Below are 14207 nucleotides of genomic sequence, written 5' to 3'. Positions count from 1 at the left end.
TTTTTGGCCAACCCAATATATGCATATGTCCAAACTCATCAAATTGTATACATTAAATATGTTCAGGGACTTCCGTGGTGGTCCAGTGGTTAAGAATCCACCTTCCAGCGCAGGGGATGCAGGTTCAATCCCTGGTCAGGGAACTAAGATCCCACATGCTGTGGGACAACTAAGACTTCACGCTGCAACTACTGAGCCTGCACGCCACAACTAGAGAGCCCGCATTGCTGCAACTACAGAGCCCACGTGCTCTGCAGCCCGTGCGCCACAAATAGAAGCCCACGTGCCACAACTAGAGAGAAGTCTGCACGCACCGCCACAAAAGATCCTGCATGCCACAACTAAGACCCAACGCAGCCATAAAAAAATATATATATATTTTAAAAAATATATTCAGAGTTTCCCTGGTGGCACAGTGGTTAAGAATCTGCCTGCCAATGCAGGGGACACGGGTTTGAGCCCTGGTCCGGGAAGATCCCACACGTCACGGAGCAACTAAGCCCATGCAACACAACTACTGAGCCTGCACTCTAGAGCCCGCGAGCCACAACTACTGAAGCCCGTGTGCCTAGAGCCCGTGCTCTGCAACAAGAGAAGCTACCGCAATGAGGAGCCCACACACCGCAATGAAGAGTAGGCCCTGATCACCGCAACCACTCTTGTGAGAGAAAGCCCACGGACAGCAACGAAGACCCAACACGGCCAAAAATAAATAAATAAATAAAATAAATTAGAAAAAATGTATGTTCAGGTTTTTGTATATCAACTGTACCTCACTTAAAGCTATTTTTAAAATGTGAGTAGCTAATAATTTCTTTACTATGTACATATCAACATCACATAAGGCTACTGCTTCTAAAAACATTTACAGGATTGTTGGTTAAATAGGCAGTTTAAGCACGTTTAACTCTGGTCCCTCCCTAAACTTCCTAAAATTATAGTGGAGGAACATAAAAATGTATAAAGATTAAAAACCAAAAAACTGAACAGAAGGTGGTAGTAAATGAGATTTTGACAGTATTTTGGGAAGTGGAAAACACACTGACCAATGTGAAAAGGGACTTAGAACAGAGAAAGCTAAAACTTGCTTTCCTGTAGGTGAGGGAAGCCAATAAGAATCAAGATGATTATCTTCAAAGAACCCCCAGAAAGGCCCAGAAATTGGAGGTCCCCCTTAAGCCTGGTGTGTAGGATGGGACTGAAAACAAGAAGAGTACTTGAATGTCTCTATAAAGAGTGTTTAGAACCCCAGATTCCTTCCATCAAATTGAGCAGACGGATGACAGCTTCGCGCACACCTGGGAACAGAGTAGGGAGGGATTTACTCTGGCGTGGTTGAACCTGGAAGTCTCTGGGTTCAGTATATCAGGTCCAACTGATGGTGGGGTTGTTAGTTCCTTGCTGAAAGCAGGAATCTGCATGCTGAATAGTGAGATTGCTCCCACCCCTTATTTGGCTCCCAGAATACTGATAGCCACTTCTGGTGGGAGACAGAACCCCTCTCTTGAAAAACTAACCAGCCCAAGAGAGGAAATCGATAGTTACTGATGGTTGTGGCCCACCAATGACATTGCAAGGACTGTATCCAGTCACCAAGCAGTAAGATGGCCACTAAGCCACAAGCCCTCCCCCTTACATTTACATACACATTTCCCAGTCATTTAAAATATTCCATTCTCTCAAAATGAACAGAACCAGGAATTATCAGACACTTGACAAAGCCTCTAAGATGAAAGACATAATCCAAATAAGCAGGAAAAAATGGATGGAATGGAGACAACACAGAATAGAAAAAAGATGGGGGGGTGGCAAATGTCTGTTTTCTCAGTAATTAGGAAATATTGCAACCATGAAATAAGAAACAGGTCATAATAAATAAGAAGCTCTTGGAAATTAAAAATATAATAGCATAAATTTTAAAAATTCAAATTTAATTTTAATTAAAGAAGGCTAGAAGACAGTCAAGGAAATCTCCCAAGAAAATGAACAAATAGAGAAAATAGGAGAGAGAAGATAAAGAAATTAGAGAATCAAACCGAGAGGTATGGCACATACTCATAGTGATAATAATAATTATAACTAAAACTAATCATAGTCTGGAAGGAGACTGGAAGAGAAGAAATTATGAAAGAAGCTTCTAGTAGTAACATGAATTTTTGCACAGAAAGTTCTCAATATAATGGATTAAAAATTGTAATACAATGGATTAAAAAAAGTTACACCATGAGATTGTAGAACATGAAGAATTAAAAAAAAAACTAAAAGCTCAAAAGAGAGAAAAAACAGCTCACATTCAAAGGAACAGGAATCACAATTATAAAATTCTTAAGGAAAGTTATTTCTAGTCTAGAATAATACACCTTTTCCAAAAGTCAGTAACCTTGAAAATATAATAATTATGTAGGCCTCAGGAAATTTGTTTCCTATGTATAGTTCTTAAGAGGCAATTGGAGGGTATAACCCACTAAATTGAGCAAGTGTAGCTAGAAAAGCGAAGATGGGACCTGGGAAACAGGAGAGTGTAACACAAGAGAGAGTGTCAGCTCTGTGGTAGCCTCGGGGGCCAGGGGTCCACACTGGAGCGCGAGGCTCAAGGTTTCTAAGACGGATGTCTGTGATATTGATAGTTACCTGATATGCTTGACCAATTGAGAGGAGGTGTACAAATCTGCAGGAAAGTTTGAAGAAGGGCTGAATTACTGATGGTACATAGGAAACCCAAGACAATTATTAGGGGAAAAATAAGAGTTATATAAGAAAAAATAGGAAATCATGCTGTCATTGGTATGAATAATAACTGTAGTCATAAGATTGAACTAACCAAAAATTAGCAGTATTAGGAAGATGGAGAAGACATTTCCATAGTAGGAAGACAGTAGAGTATGTGTGAAATAGAAAGATCAAGTAATAACGTTTATGCATTCTGAAATATTTTGAAATATGGAGGCAAATCTTCGAAGTAGCTGTTTTTAAAAAGTTGAAACTTGATGTGTCAGGGTAAATGGAGGGCTGTGGGAGGGGACTGCTGGTTTTTTATTAAAATTCTTGTGTTATTTGACTTTTTTAAACAATGTACATACATTACTACCTTGTTAAACATTAACTTAGTTTGGCAAATTTTAATTCATAACCACAGACTCTACTGACTTTTAATTTAAAGAGGCTTAGCTACATAACTGTTACCTATAAACTTATTTTTTAAAAGGATGAACATTCTTTTAATACCCTTTTTTTTAATATTTTCCAGTTGCCTTGTAGAAGGGGATGCTAAGGAAGAAATACTGCAGCCTCCAGAACCTCACCCAGTGCCACCCATCTTGACACCTTCTCCCCCTTCAGCTTTTCCAACAGTCACTACTGTGTGGCAGGACAATGACAGATACCATCCAAAGCCAGTGTTGCACGTGGTTTCATCAGAACAACATTCAACAGACCTCAACAGAAACTATAATAAATCAACAGAACTTACAGGGAAAAATGAATCAACTGTTGAACAAATAGATAAAAAATTGGAGCGAAATTTAAGTTTTGAGATTAAGAAGGTCCCTCTTCAAGAAGGACCAAAAAGTTTTGAAGGGAACACACTCTTGAATAGGGGACATGCAATTAAAATTAAATCGGCTTCGGCTTCACCATGTACAATTGATAAAGTCTTTAAATCACAGGAACTGAATTCAAGAGATCTAAAAATTGATGGTATTTCCCAGAATTCCTGTGTGGACTGCAATGCAACACAGTCAAATAAAGCTCCAGTTATCCTACCAGAAGAATCACAGAAGAATTCAGACACACCTCCAAGACCAGACCGCTTACCTCTTGATGAGAAAGGACATGCACCATGGTCATTTCATGGACCTGAGAATACTCTACCCATGCCTGATTCCTCTGAAGGCAAATCCTCAGATACCCACTGTCAAACAATGAAAACTGGGAGTTCAACACCAAGCCCCACGACACAACTTGCAACCCATGATCTCACAGATCATCACAACAGTTCCCCTCTATTCAGAGCACCCCTCAGTTTTACTAATCCTCTTCACTCTGATGACTCGGACTCTGATGAAAGGAACTCTGATGGTGCTGTGACCAAGAATAAAACCAGTATTTCAACAGCAAGTGCCACTGTTTCTGCTGCCGCTAGTACTGAAAGCATTTCTACAAGGAAAGTATTGTCAATGTCCATTGCTAGACATGATATAGCAGGAACAATACATTCAGGTGCTGAAAAAGGTAATGATAATAGTATCTTAACACTTAAATATTTTTACTATGTGCCAGTCACTGTTCTAAGCAGCTTAGCTATATTAATTCATTATGTTTTATTCCACACTTTACTCCAGAACCTATGCAAAATTTCATTATTTTTGATACTAATTTTTTTTTTAAGTAAGCCCTTTATTTATTGTTCCATTAGTTTGATCACATTGCATTATTGGACTTTTTGTTTCCAAAATATTTAAATTGTTGTAACTGAAAATTTTCTCTTCTTATATCTTACAACTCTTAGTATTTATATGGGTCAAAATTTTATATAACTGAATAATTAGAAATAATTTAGGGATTACTTAAAGTGACAGTGACACAAATATTGTAGAATGGCTTGATTGGCCATTTAATTTCACCCATGTATATTACAGATATCTATTTCATTATCTTTTTATGATCTTTTAACTACAAAATACCTTTTTAAAATTTTAAACCTCCTCACAAATGCTTGCAAAATGGCTCTTTTCAACAATGAGTTTATTAACCAAGGAGCAATATTGCAGCTGCTCAGCAGAATATAGGAAGTTTAATTCAGTCAGTAGAAAGTGGGATATTTCCATGTCTAGTCATCAGTGCTACTACTGTTTAATTAATGACTCTCTTCTTTAAGCAGTCTAAGCATTTCAAGATAATGTATCCCCTAAGTTCCCAAGATGTATTATTGGGTCTCGAAGCTCCTCTTTAATCTGCTAAAAATTACCACGGTGCTGTCTTAAACAGACCATGAAAAAAAAAAAAAAAGACCATGAAGTTGACAGCAAATATATAAACACAAAAGCTGTTCATTGATAGGTTGACTATCAGTGGTCTTTTACTTGTCGGTGAACTTTGATAGCGACACACATAGACTGGTATTTATAATGTGCAGTCAAATAAGTACTGTGAACTTGAAAGATGACTTTTTCTAATTCTCACCCAGTAAGTACCACCCATACTGTGGTGCCTCTATTTTCGTCAACTCACACATACTTTTTTTTTTTTTTTTTATCTTGGGGATGTATCTGGTAGAGTAAATGAGAGTCTAAGCTAGTTTTTTAAATTTACAGGATTTTCTGTGTTCTTGATTCTTTTGTGGTTTATTTGAAGGATCTTCAGAAGATAATGGTTGCCACAATAAATACTACTTTACCAGTTTGGCATAATTTAAAATTGTTAATATATTTTTTCCCCTCGACTTCAGAGTTTGAAAAATGACTGCTAAGTTGTAACTACACAAGAAAACATGTAGATAAGAAATTGTCGTTTTGGTTTTTTTTTTTTTTTTTTTTAGCATATCAGGCATTTGTTTTGTACCTAGGAAATAAATTTTTTTAAACCATTACTAGAAATAGAGTTTGGTGAGGGCAGGAAGGATGCATGATATAACATGCTCATTAAAAGTTACTGCCATATGACCAGTGTTTTAGTGATAACAGAAAGAGTTCCTTTAGAATACAACATACTGTACAGAATAGTTGAAAGCACTCTTCTGTATACCAGCTCACTTCCTTTCTCTCCATTTTATTTGTATTTCAAAGCAAAGATAGCTGTAAATGTGATTTCTGGTTTCTTTTCACCCTACCTTAACTATGCTAAATGAGTTTGGTATTAACAGAAGATTTTCCTGTGTAAGTATTCTGTGTTGCAGCATAACTACAAGCAGTCCTATTTTTAATGTTAGTAATTATTTACCTTGTAGATGAACCTTTGGCTCAAGGATTAGATTATTGTTTGCTTGTTTGTTTTAAAATTTGCTATGGAATAATTTTGTTTTGATACCTAAAACAACCTTTTGCATAAGTTACTGCCTAAAAAAAACTCCTGGCTATCATTCTGATTTTAATATTGACTCAGGCCTCCTGAAAGATTTCTCAAACATGGCTACACTAGGCTCCCATAAAGTGTATGATTTACAAAAGCCTACGAAAAATGTGCAGGCTCTGGTTGGATAACCTCTGAAACACAAATTTATAACACAGAAAAGGCAATCCAGAGATCCAGGGAGAAACATGCAGTTGAGAAGCCAAGGCCACAGTTAGAAAATAAAGTCTTTTAAGAGCGAGGACTGTTAAAACAGAAGAGGTATAGAGTTTCCGAAAGATACTTGATACTTGATGTAAACAAGCCATACTGTCCTTCCTGATTTGTTCACGTAATTGTGAAATGGCACCACAGTGTCAAGATTATGCATCCCTTCCTTTCAACAGCCATCTCTTCACTGTGAGCTCTTAGTAACAAAAGAGCAAGGGGAAATATGATTGCTTAGACTGTTACTACCAGACAGGTTAGATAGTTCTTTAGTAGCTTAACTTTATATACAAGAGAGTTCCAGTACTCATGTTTTATATGTGTGTGTGTGTGTGTGTGTGTGTGTGTGTGTGTGTGTGTGTACAGATTTTTATATATACACACACACACACACATATATATATAAAGTATTGGACTGGAACTCTTCTCTCAGCAGGATCCAGGGGCTGTATTTTCTTGTGTCTTCAGCTAAACAATTGTAGGAGGAACCAGAGCAGTCATACCTGGCTCATGCATGTTGAAAATTGAAAAGGCTTTTCTTGATTTTCACTCTCTTTTTAATGCATAGCCTATCAAATGTGGTAAAATAGCCAAGTATCATGGCACAGTTGTTCACATTTTTAAGAAAACAGTTGTCAAGGGCCAGACAATATAGGATCCTCACAGCTTCCTTTCTTTGCCCCATCTTTTCTAACCTGAGAGTCCACACACAGAATTGTATCCTCATATTTTCTTTTTCTACCTCCAGTGAAACCTCAAAGGATCTAATACTCTCATTTCACCTAATGCCATAATGAGGCTAACTGACAAGGCTTACTTAATGCATTATCTTTTCCAAGAGCTAATTTTGTTTTTACTGGTGAAAAGCTTTTATATGGCTTCAGTCAGTATTCTCAAAGTATGGTCATATGCCACTGTTCACAAGATTTTAGGCAATAAATAAATGAACATCCAAAAATTTTAATGGTTATATTTTTGTATATTAGGAAAATAACTAACACTTTTAATCTGCTATTTTAGTCATTACTATTTAAAACATGACTGAAGTACATAGTTAAGTTTAAAATGAGTGGGATTTAAAAAAATAGGACATATGGTCCACAGTATGGCAAAACTCGTAAAAGGAGTTTAGCAATTGATCACAGTTTGGGAAGCACTGATTTAAGTCAAATGACTGAAGCTTTCCTTTGTGGACCCAAAGCATTATCAGCAAACCCAGTAGAGAAGGCACTCGCCTGCTGGCTTCTCTGCTGAAGATGCCTTCAGACTCAGAGGACAGTGTGATTAATACCTACACGGTGTCAGGAACGTCATGGGAGAGTCATTTTCTCTGTGCAACAGTGATGGAGTTCAGTCTTTGCTCAATAAGCTTTATAATTGTTTTTGATAACAAGTCAAGTGATAAGGATATCTTGTTTATTTTTGCATTTTTAAAAACTGGTTCTCCTAGATACTTGTGGCAGTGATTTATAAGAATGTCAAGAAAGCTGTCTTATTTTGTTTAGATAACAAGTTCACTTTTAAATGAGTTAACATTTTTTAACAAGTTCATAATTTGTCTAAATTTTATGTATTTGTTATAGATGTTGATGTTAGTGAAGATTCGCCTCCTCCCCTACCTGAAAGAACTCCTGAGTCTTTTGTATTGGCCAGTGAACACAGTGAGTATATCTTCTGATTTTACATATTTCATGCTTTAATAATAAGCTCTGTAAAACATGGCTGATGTCAGTCTGTTGCTGTTGAGCTACACAATTAAATTCAAAAACAGGTTTGAATTTATACTGACAAATGTTTTTAATTCCTTGTATGAAAAATACTTATAATGGTATTTTTTATTTGCTAAGACTGCTAATAAAATGGCTGCATTTATATCAAACACTATAATCCAGTTAAATGCAACTATAACTGTATACAGTTTATTGTCTTTTCATTCATTAAAAATGGCATTTACTTATGAAAAGATATTAACTGCTTCACTTGGTACCAGTGTAGGTAAGTAAACATTTAAATTCTGTTGTAGGCAGGCATCACTCAGTTGATGTTAACTGAGCACCCTTAAGGCCACAAGAGTATCAGTGAGGGAGAAAGTGATATTTCAGAGTATTGATAATATATTCCTCCTCCTTCCCATCCTGAAAAAGAGTATAGAAACAGCTTTAATATATTTACGGTGTCTTGTGCTCAGTGGAGGTGCACACTACTAGTCTTAGCTGCATTTTACAAATATTTTATTCATTTTAACTGATTTTAAGAATGTTAAAAACAGTGAAGCCGTATACTCCACTAATATTAAATACATAAGTCTATGTCTGTCACACCTGTAGATTACAATGCACTTGTAATAAACTCTGATAACTCAGTTCTTTAAATTTTAAGGAAGAAAGCAAAGCTTAAAGGGATATTCTTCAATTAATAGAAGCTAGAAATTTTTTAGTGGAAGTGATAGTTTCTAAAAATCTACAGTATCTGTTTTTGTATATTACCTTAAAGCAAGAAATTTTCATAATTAAAGATGTTAATTTTAATTGTAAGATTTCATTTTTCTCAGATACACCTGTAAGATCTGAGTGGAGTGAACTTCAAAATCAGGAACAGTGTGAACAAAGAAAACCTGAAGTGAGTCCTTTTGGGATTGGAACAGCTATAGCTCAATATTTTTGTTCTTTTGTTTTACTAATTTATCTTACAGTTGTTTGTTATAATAACTTACCTTAAGACTATTAAATATAATTTTTGATAATTATTTCTTATGCTATGAGTTCAGATGAAAAGTGTATAAAATGTGAGATCTAAAATTTTTTTAAAGAGCATTATGATCTACATATGACCATCACTTCAGAGTATTATTTTCCCAAGCTGCTTTTGAAATTTGTAAATTATGCCTTGTTCAAATCATTTTGGAGGTATGAATAGAACAGGAGTTACTATTTTCAGGGTCCCAGTACTTTCCTAGATTTTGTTCTTTCCATTATAGAACCAGGTATATTGTCTCTCCCTTTAGTTTTTCTGGTCACATGAGACTTCCTTTCACATTCAGGAAATGTTTTGGTAGCTAAATATTTTAGCCACTGGAAATGCTATTTTTCATCAACATTAATATTTTTCGTATTTCTCTCACATTTGAATATCTGAAATTGGGGTATATCTTAAAATTGACTAAAAAAGCATTGTGATATACTTTAATTGGTAGATAAAGTATTGGTAACCTAATAATGATGCTATGTCTTACAATCAGTGATATCATAATTTGATGAATACAGTAGAGGGCTGGCAAAATGCAGTTGTGTATATGTTCTCGTAATGTAGTAACTTCTGCATTTTCAGTTTTCATCCAGAAGGAAAAGGAATTCCCCTATCCTTTTACTCCCAGTATAAAACACCACAACATTAAACATTTTTAACCCTAATTGAAAACACCATTGTTTTCTTTTCCTTTGACATGAGAATCTTGATAGATCTTGATTTATTGGGATATATACTCATAACAGACCAAATTTTCTATAATTTGTACATGAAAGGGATGTGCTGTAATAGCTATTGAATGTCTTCCTTATAGGGCTTGATAACCTCTGGAAGTGAAACATGTGGTAAGTTGGACTGTGTTCCTTTTTGCTATAGATTATATAGATTAATTTCCATAAAATAGCATGTCTCATTGTGCATGCTATTTATTTGTGAAATTTATTTCAGTATGTGGAAATATGTAGGACAGCTCTTCTAGAACCTGAATTATGTAGTATAATTCTTTTAAATTCGTTATTATACCAGATATTATTATTGATCAGGAGGATAACAGCATTTATTATCAGTAGTTAACAGGCTGATGGGAAGGAAATTATTTTAAAAATATTTTCCTGTATTTTATTTCTGTTGTTTATAAAAACACTTAGAATCTAGATCTGACAATGATTTGAATAAATGCGCCAAATTAACCTAGATGATTGAATTGGGGGCCTAAAAATCAATTGTTTTGGAAATCTTCCTTTTAGGACTTCTACATTTGTGGAGGCTAGTAAGATTATGTTAGCTCAATGCAGTGTAATAATGCCAAGTTAGAAAATTTTTCTACTACATTACTTTTATGATCATAGTAAAATAGGTCAAGTTATTGTTAATTCTTATAAATCAGTAACTATGTAAGCAGCTCATCAAACATCCTAGCTTATACAGTTCCCTCAATTTATCTATCACCTCTGCCCTTACCCTCCATGCTGCTTCAGCTGCTCTCTTCCTGGATCTTTGCCTAATGGGGCTCCATTCCATCTCATAAACTCTTTATTATTCTCTGTTTACTTTTCTACAGCAACATATTATAAGGAAAAGAGCAGAAGCTTTAGCATCAAGCCCACCTGGATTGGAGTCCCATTTTTGCCATTTTACTTACTTTTTGGGTTTGGGCAAGTTACCTCATCTTTCTAGGCTTCAGTTTTCTTCTCTGTGAAATGCAGATAATGGTAGTAACCTACCCTAGAGGATTGTTGCGAAGATTTAATTAAATCAAATCATATATGGAGAGTATTAGACAGTGCCCGGCACATGGTAGGCACAGAAATGGTAGCAATGCTGTTATTATTATCTATGTTATATGACTACTGCTGCTATAGCTAGATCCCTGGGTCTTTTATTTTCTTAGTATCTGTTAACTCCTTTCTGGTTTCTCTTCCTTCTCTATTCAATCTAGATTCCGTCACTCTAGTCACACTCACAGTTATCCTTAACTTTCTTGCCCCTAATTCCCATACCATTTTGCTTTATCCCTCAGGATTACTGAATACTGCTGAGGAACTTGGCTGTTTTACAGGTTGAGCATACAGTTCTAGGACTGATCCACAGTTGAGCCCTCAGCGTTGCTTGGTTATCTTACATGCTCTGCTTTATACCCTTTTTATTTCCCCTGAATTTTCCAAATCTTGATTTTCTTCATGAATCCCACTAACTGTTACTCAGTAGTAGACGCTTTACTTCATTGAGAAAATTGAGGCTTTTAGCCTAAATCATCATTTCCTTATAGAAGCCAACCCTGAATCTCCGCCACTAGTTTCGTCTACATGCCTCTCCTTTCTGTCCCCGTTTATTATAAACCTTATCACACTACTGTAAGTAATGTACTTGTCTGTCTCTCCTACTAGACCAGGGGTTAGCAAACTGTATCCCACAGGCCTAATCCTGCCCGTGGCTTGTTTTCTTATTCTGCCCTTGAGCTGAATGAATTCTTTTTACATTTTAAAGAGTTGTTTAAAATTAAAAACAAAGAAACAAAAATCAATGAAGAATGTGCGACAGAGACCGTATGTGGCTTGCAAAGCTTAAAATATTCTCTAGCCCTTTATAGAAAACGTTTGCCGACCCCTGTCTAGACTATAAGCACCCGAGGACAAGGATTGTCTATTATTTGACTTGTATTCCAAGTTTCCAGAAAAGTTCCTTACAGGGGGTGTAGGGGACGTGATGAAGGTGGTGAAAGGATGCCTGAATCATAGTAGTTGATTTCTTTTGTTACTAATCGTATGCCTTGGCAGTTAAATAAGTAAACTAACTAAAATTTAAGCAATGCTAAATCTTAAAAGAATTACTACTTTTAAGCACAAATATTAAGTCCATTAATAAACTATGAACTTGTTTGCCATTGATTTCCATATAAAGGCATTTCAGTTGCAGTTAAAGTAGGAGCATGAGGAGAATCGTCACAGCAGAAGTACTCGCTGCAGGTTTCTAGGTGCCTGCAAGAACACCTAATATAATTTCCTGTGTTCATTACCCTTGCATTTATATTTATCTGGGCCTCTAAAATTATGATGCTCAAAAAAAAACTTGCTCTTGTAACTAACTGCCCACATTAAAACAATTAGAGGATTCTTCTGCCTATGATGCTAAACATGATTATGACTAACAATGGCTTTGATTTGCATTTTAGACCATCCAGCACGAGGTATTCATACAGAGACTTGTACAGAATGTCCAACTAATTTCAGTAACAAGAAAGATCAAATATCAGAAAGTCCAACAGAAGCCACAGAGATTGGTAATTTGTTTATTAGATGATTTTAAAACTGTAATTGTGTAGTTAATGCTGGCAAGAATGAAAAAAAGTTATTTGCCATCATTCCAGAATTTCCTTAAGGCAAAGTTTATCTTTGTGCTATGATTTATTCAGGCCCTTAAATGGCACTTGCCAAGAATAAAACATGTACCGTCAAAGTTGCTTGGAATTAATTATGAAACAAATGAACTAATTTATTCTGTTTCATACTGAGGTTAAAAACTAAAATATAAAAAACTGCAGTATGTAAACAAATCTTTCTTTTGAGTCGGAAAGACTAAAATATCTTAGCTGTTTTTCTTACATTTTGATAGAATTGATTTTATTTTTATAAAAGAAGCAATTATTTTCAACTACCCAGAACAAATTAAGAATTGGTTTGTGTTTGTAGAGATTTGTTTAGTTTTAAGTTCTAAATTTCCATATGGAAATTTATTTGTTCCATAAAATAAGAATGTCTACAGACATGAGCTTAATAGTTTAAAAATATTTCTGAACACTAGAGAATTATTGTGGTATTTTGATTATAGGTTTTGGTAATCGCTGTGGAAAACCCAAAGGACCAAGAGATCCACCTTCAGAATGGACATGATTCAGGGAACTAAAAGACACTTTAAATTATACTGGAAAATTCAAGTGCCACTGAAAGCCAGATTTATAGTATTCCATCTTAAAAATGTGGGACTAACAGCAGTGTAGATTGTTACCTTAGTGTTTTTTGCTGGGACCATCTACCTGCCTTATATTACACTTAGGAAAAAGTATTACATATGGTTTATTTTGTAACTTCAAGTATTATTGCCTTAATGTCTCTTAACCCTGTTACACGCTGCTTGTAGACATGTTAATATAGTAATACTTTTATGATAAATTGAGTTTAAGGACTACTCTTTTGCTAATGTTTTATCATGTATGCATTATTTTGTATATGTACAGGGCAAGTAGGTATATAATTTGATAAAGTTACAGTCATAAAATATTATTAACAGAAGATGTAAGAAATTTCTGCATGGTCTAAATCTTTGTGTACCTTATTTGTAAATTATTTGCCCTGAAGTTTTAGAAAATAGTTTCAGAATTTTAAAATTGCTGGAGTCATGCAGCCAGCATTACAGGTTATCAGAGATCAAAGATTGTAATAATAATACATTTTGTAAATTGTAAGCAAAAAGTTATTTTTATATTATAAACTGTCTAATTGTCCATCCTAATTGTCCTTGTTTTCATTTAGTCATGGAGATTCAGTAAGTGCCTTGGAACAATATTGAATTCTCTTAGCTCGTGTGTGTTACTTTAATATTTGAACTCAACTGGGATTAGAAGACTATCAAAATATATGTATGTTTCAGGATATTTGACCTGCCATTAAAAAGACAAAAACAATTTTACAGTGCCTACTTGTTTTGGTTTTTCATTCCTCTTTTGTGGGAAATTAGACTTAATATCCACCTTCCTCCCAGCTGAGTCTTATCTTTAAGTCATGAGTGTGAATGGGGTTTAATTTCTTAATTATAGAATAGGGAGCACCTTCTGCAGAAACATGGCTTTGCAGTTCTAAATACTTATCCTGGAGTCAGCCCTAGGCATCCTTCTTAGCCTTCTCATTGTTGCCTACTGGGATGCCAGGAAAACACCAAACAAAGGTGCAGTTGGGAAAAGGGAACTGGTTTCTTCCCATCCTGCACTGGAGCAGAGGCCCTTTCCGTAAGTACCAAGTTTGAATTTTGACATCATGGATCAAAGCTGATAGACATCTGTATTTTCCCTCTGCATATAAAAGAGGGAAGAAATTATGAGACTAAAGTGAGATAAAGTAATCATATATGAATAGAAAGAGGATTGTTGTGGAAGAGAAAATAATACTATGATTTCATGTTGGAAAATTTATAAA

The 14207-nt window shown here is 35.2% G+C and overlaps 1 protein-coding gene and 1 long non-coding RNA gene across 3 annotated transcripts in view; one reads left to right on the top strand and one right to left on the bottom strand.

Moving 5' to 3' along the window:
* The window catches only part of PTPN12 (protein tyrosine phosphatase non-receptor type 12), an 86509-nt gene extending 72812 nt beyond the window's left edge, over positions 1-13697 (top strand). Inside the window, exons 13-18 of the mRNA XM_082661507.1 lie at positions 3248-4230; positions 7857-7934; positions 8825-8892; positions 9833-9863; positions 12191-12298; positions 12847-13697. Coding sequence (XP_082517633.1) covers positions 3248-4230; positions 7857-7934; positions 8825-8892; positions 9833-9863; positions 12191-12298; positions 12847-12908 — 1330 coding nt within the window. The 3' untranslated portion in view covers positions 12909-13697. The remainder of the gene's footprint in view (positions 1-3247; positions 4231-7856; positions 7935-8824; positions 8893-9832; positions 9864-12190; positions 12299-12846) is intronic.
* Positions 1-14207, bottom strand: part of LOC309827028 — a 128240-nt gene that overhangs the window by 65281 nt on the left and 48752 nt on the right. The window lies entirely within an intron of this gene.

The sequence above is a fragment of the Grampus griseus genome, assembly GCF_964374135.1.
Source record: "Grampus griseus genome assembly, chromosome: 9".
NCBI classification, from domain to species: Eukaryota; Metazoa; Chordata; class Mammalia; order Artiodactyla; family Delphinidae; genus Grampus; species Grampus griseus.
Note: the sequence above shows the minus strand (reverse complement) of the source record. Positions and strands in the feature narration are given on the sequence as shown.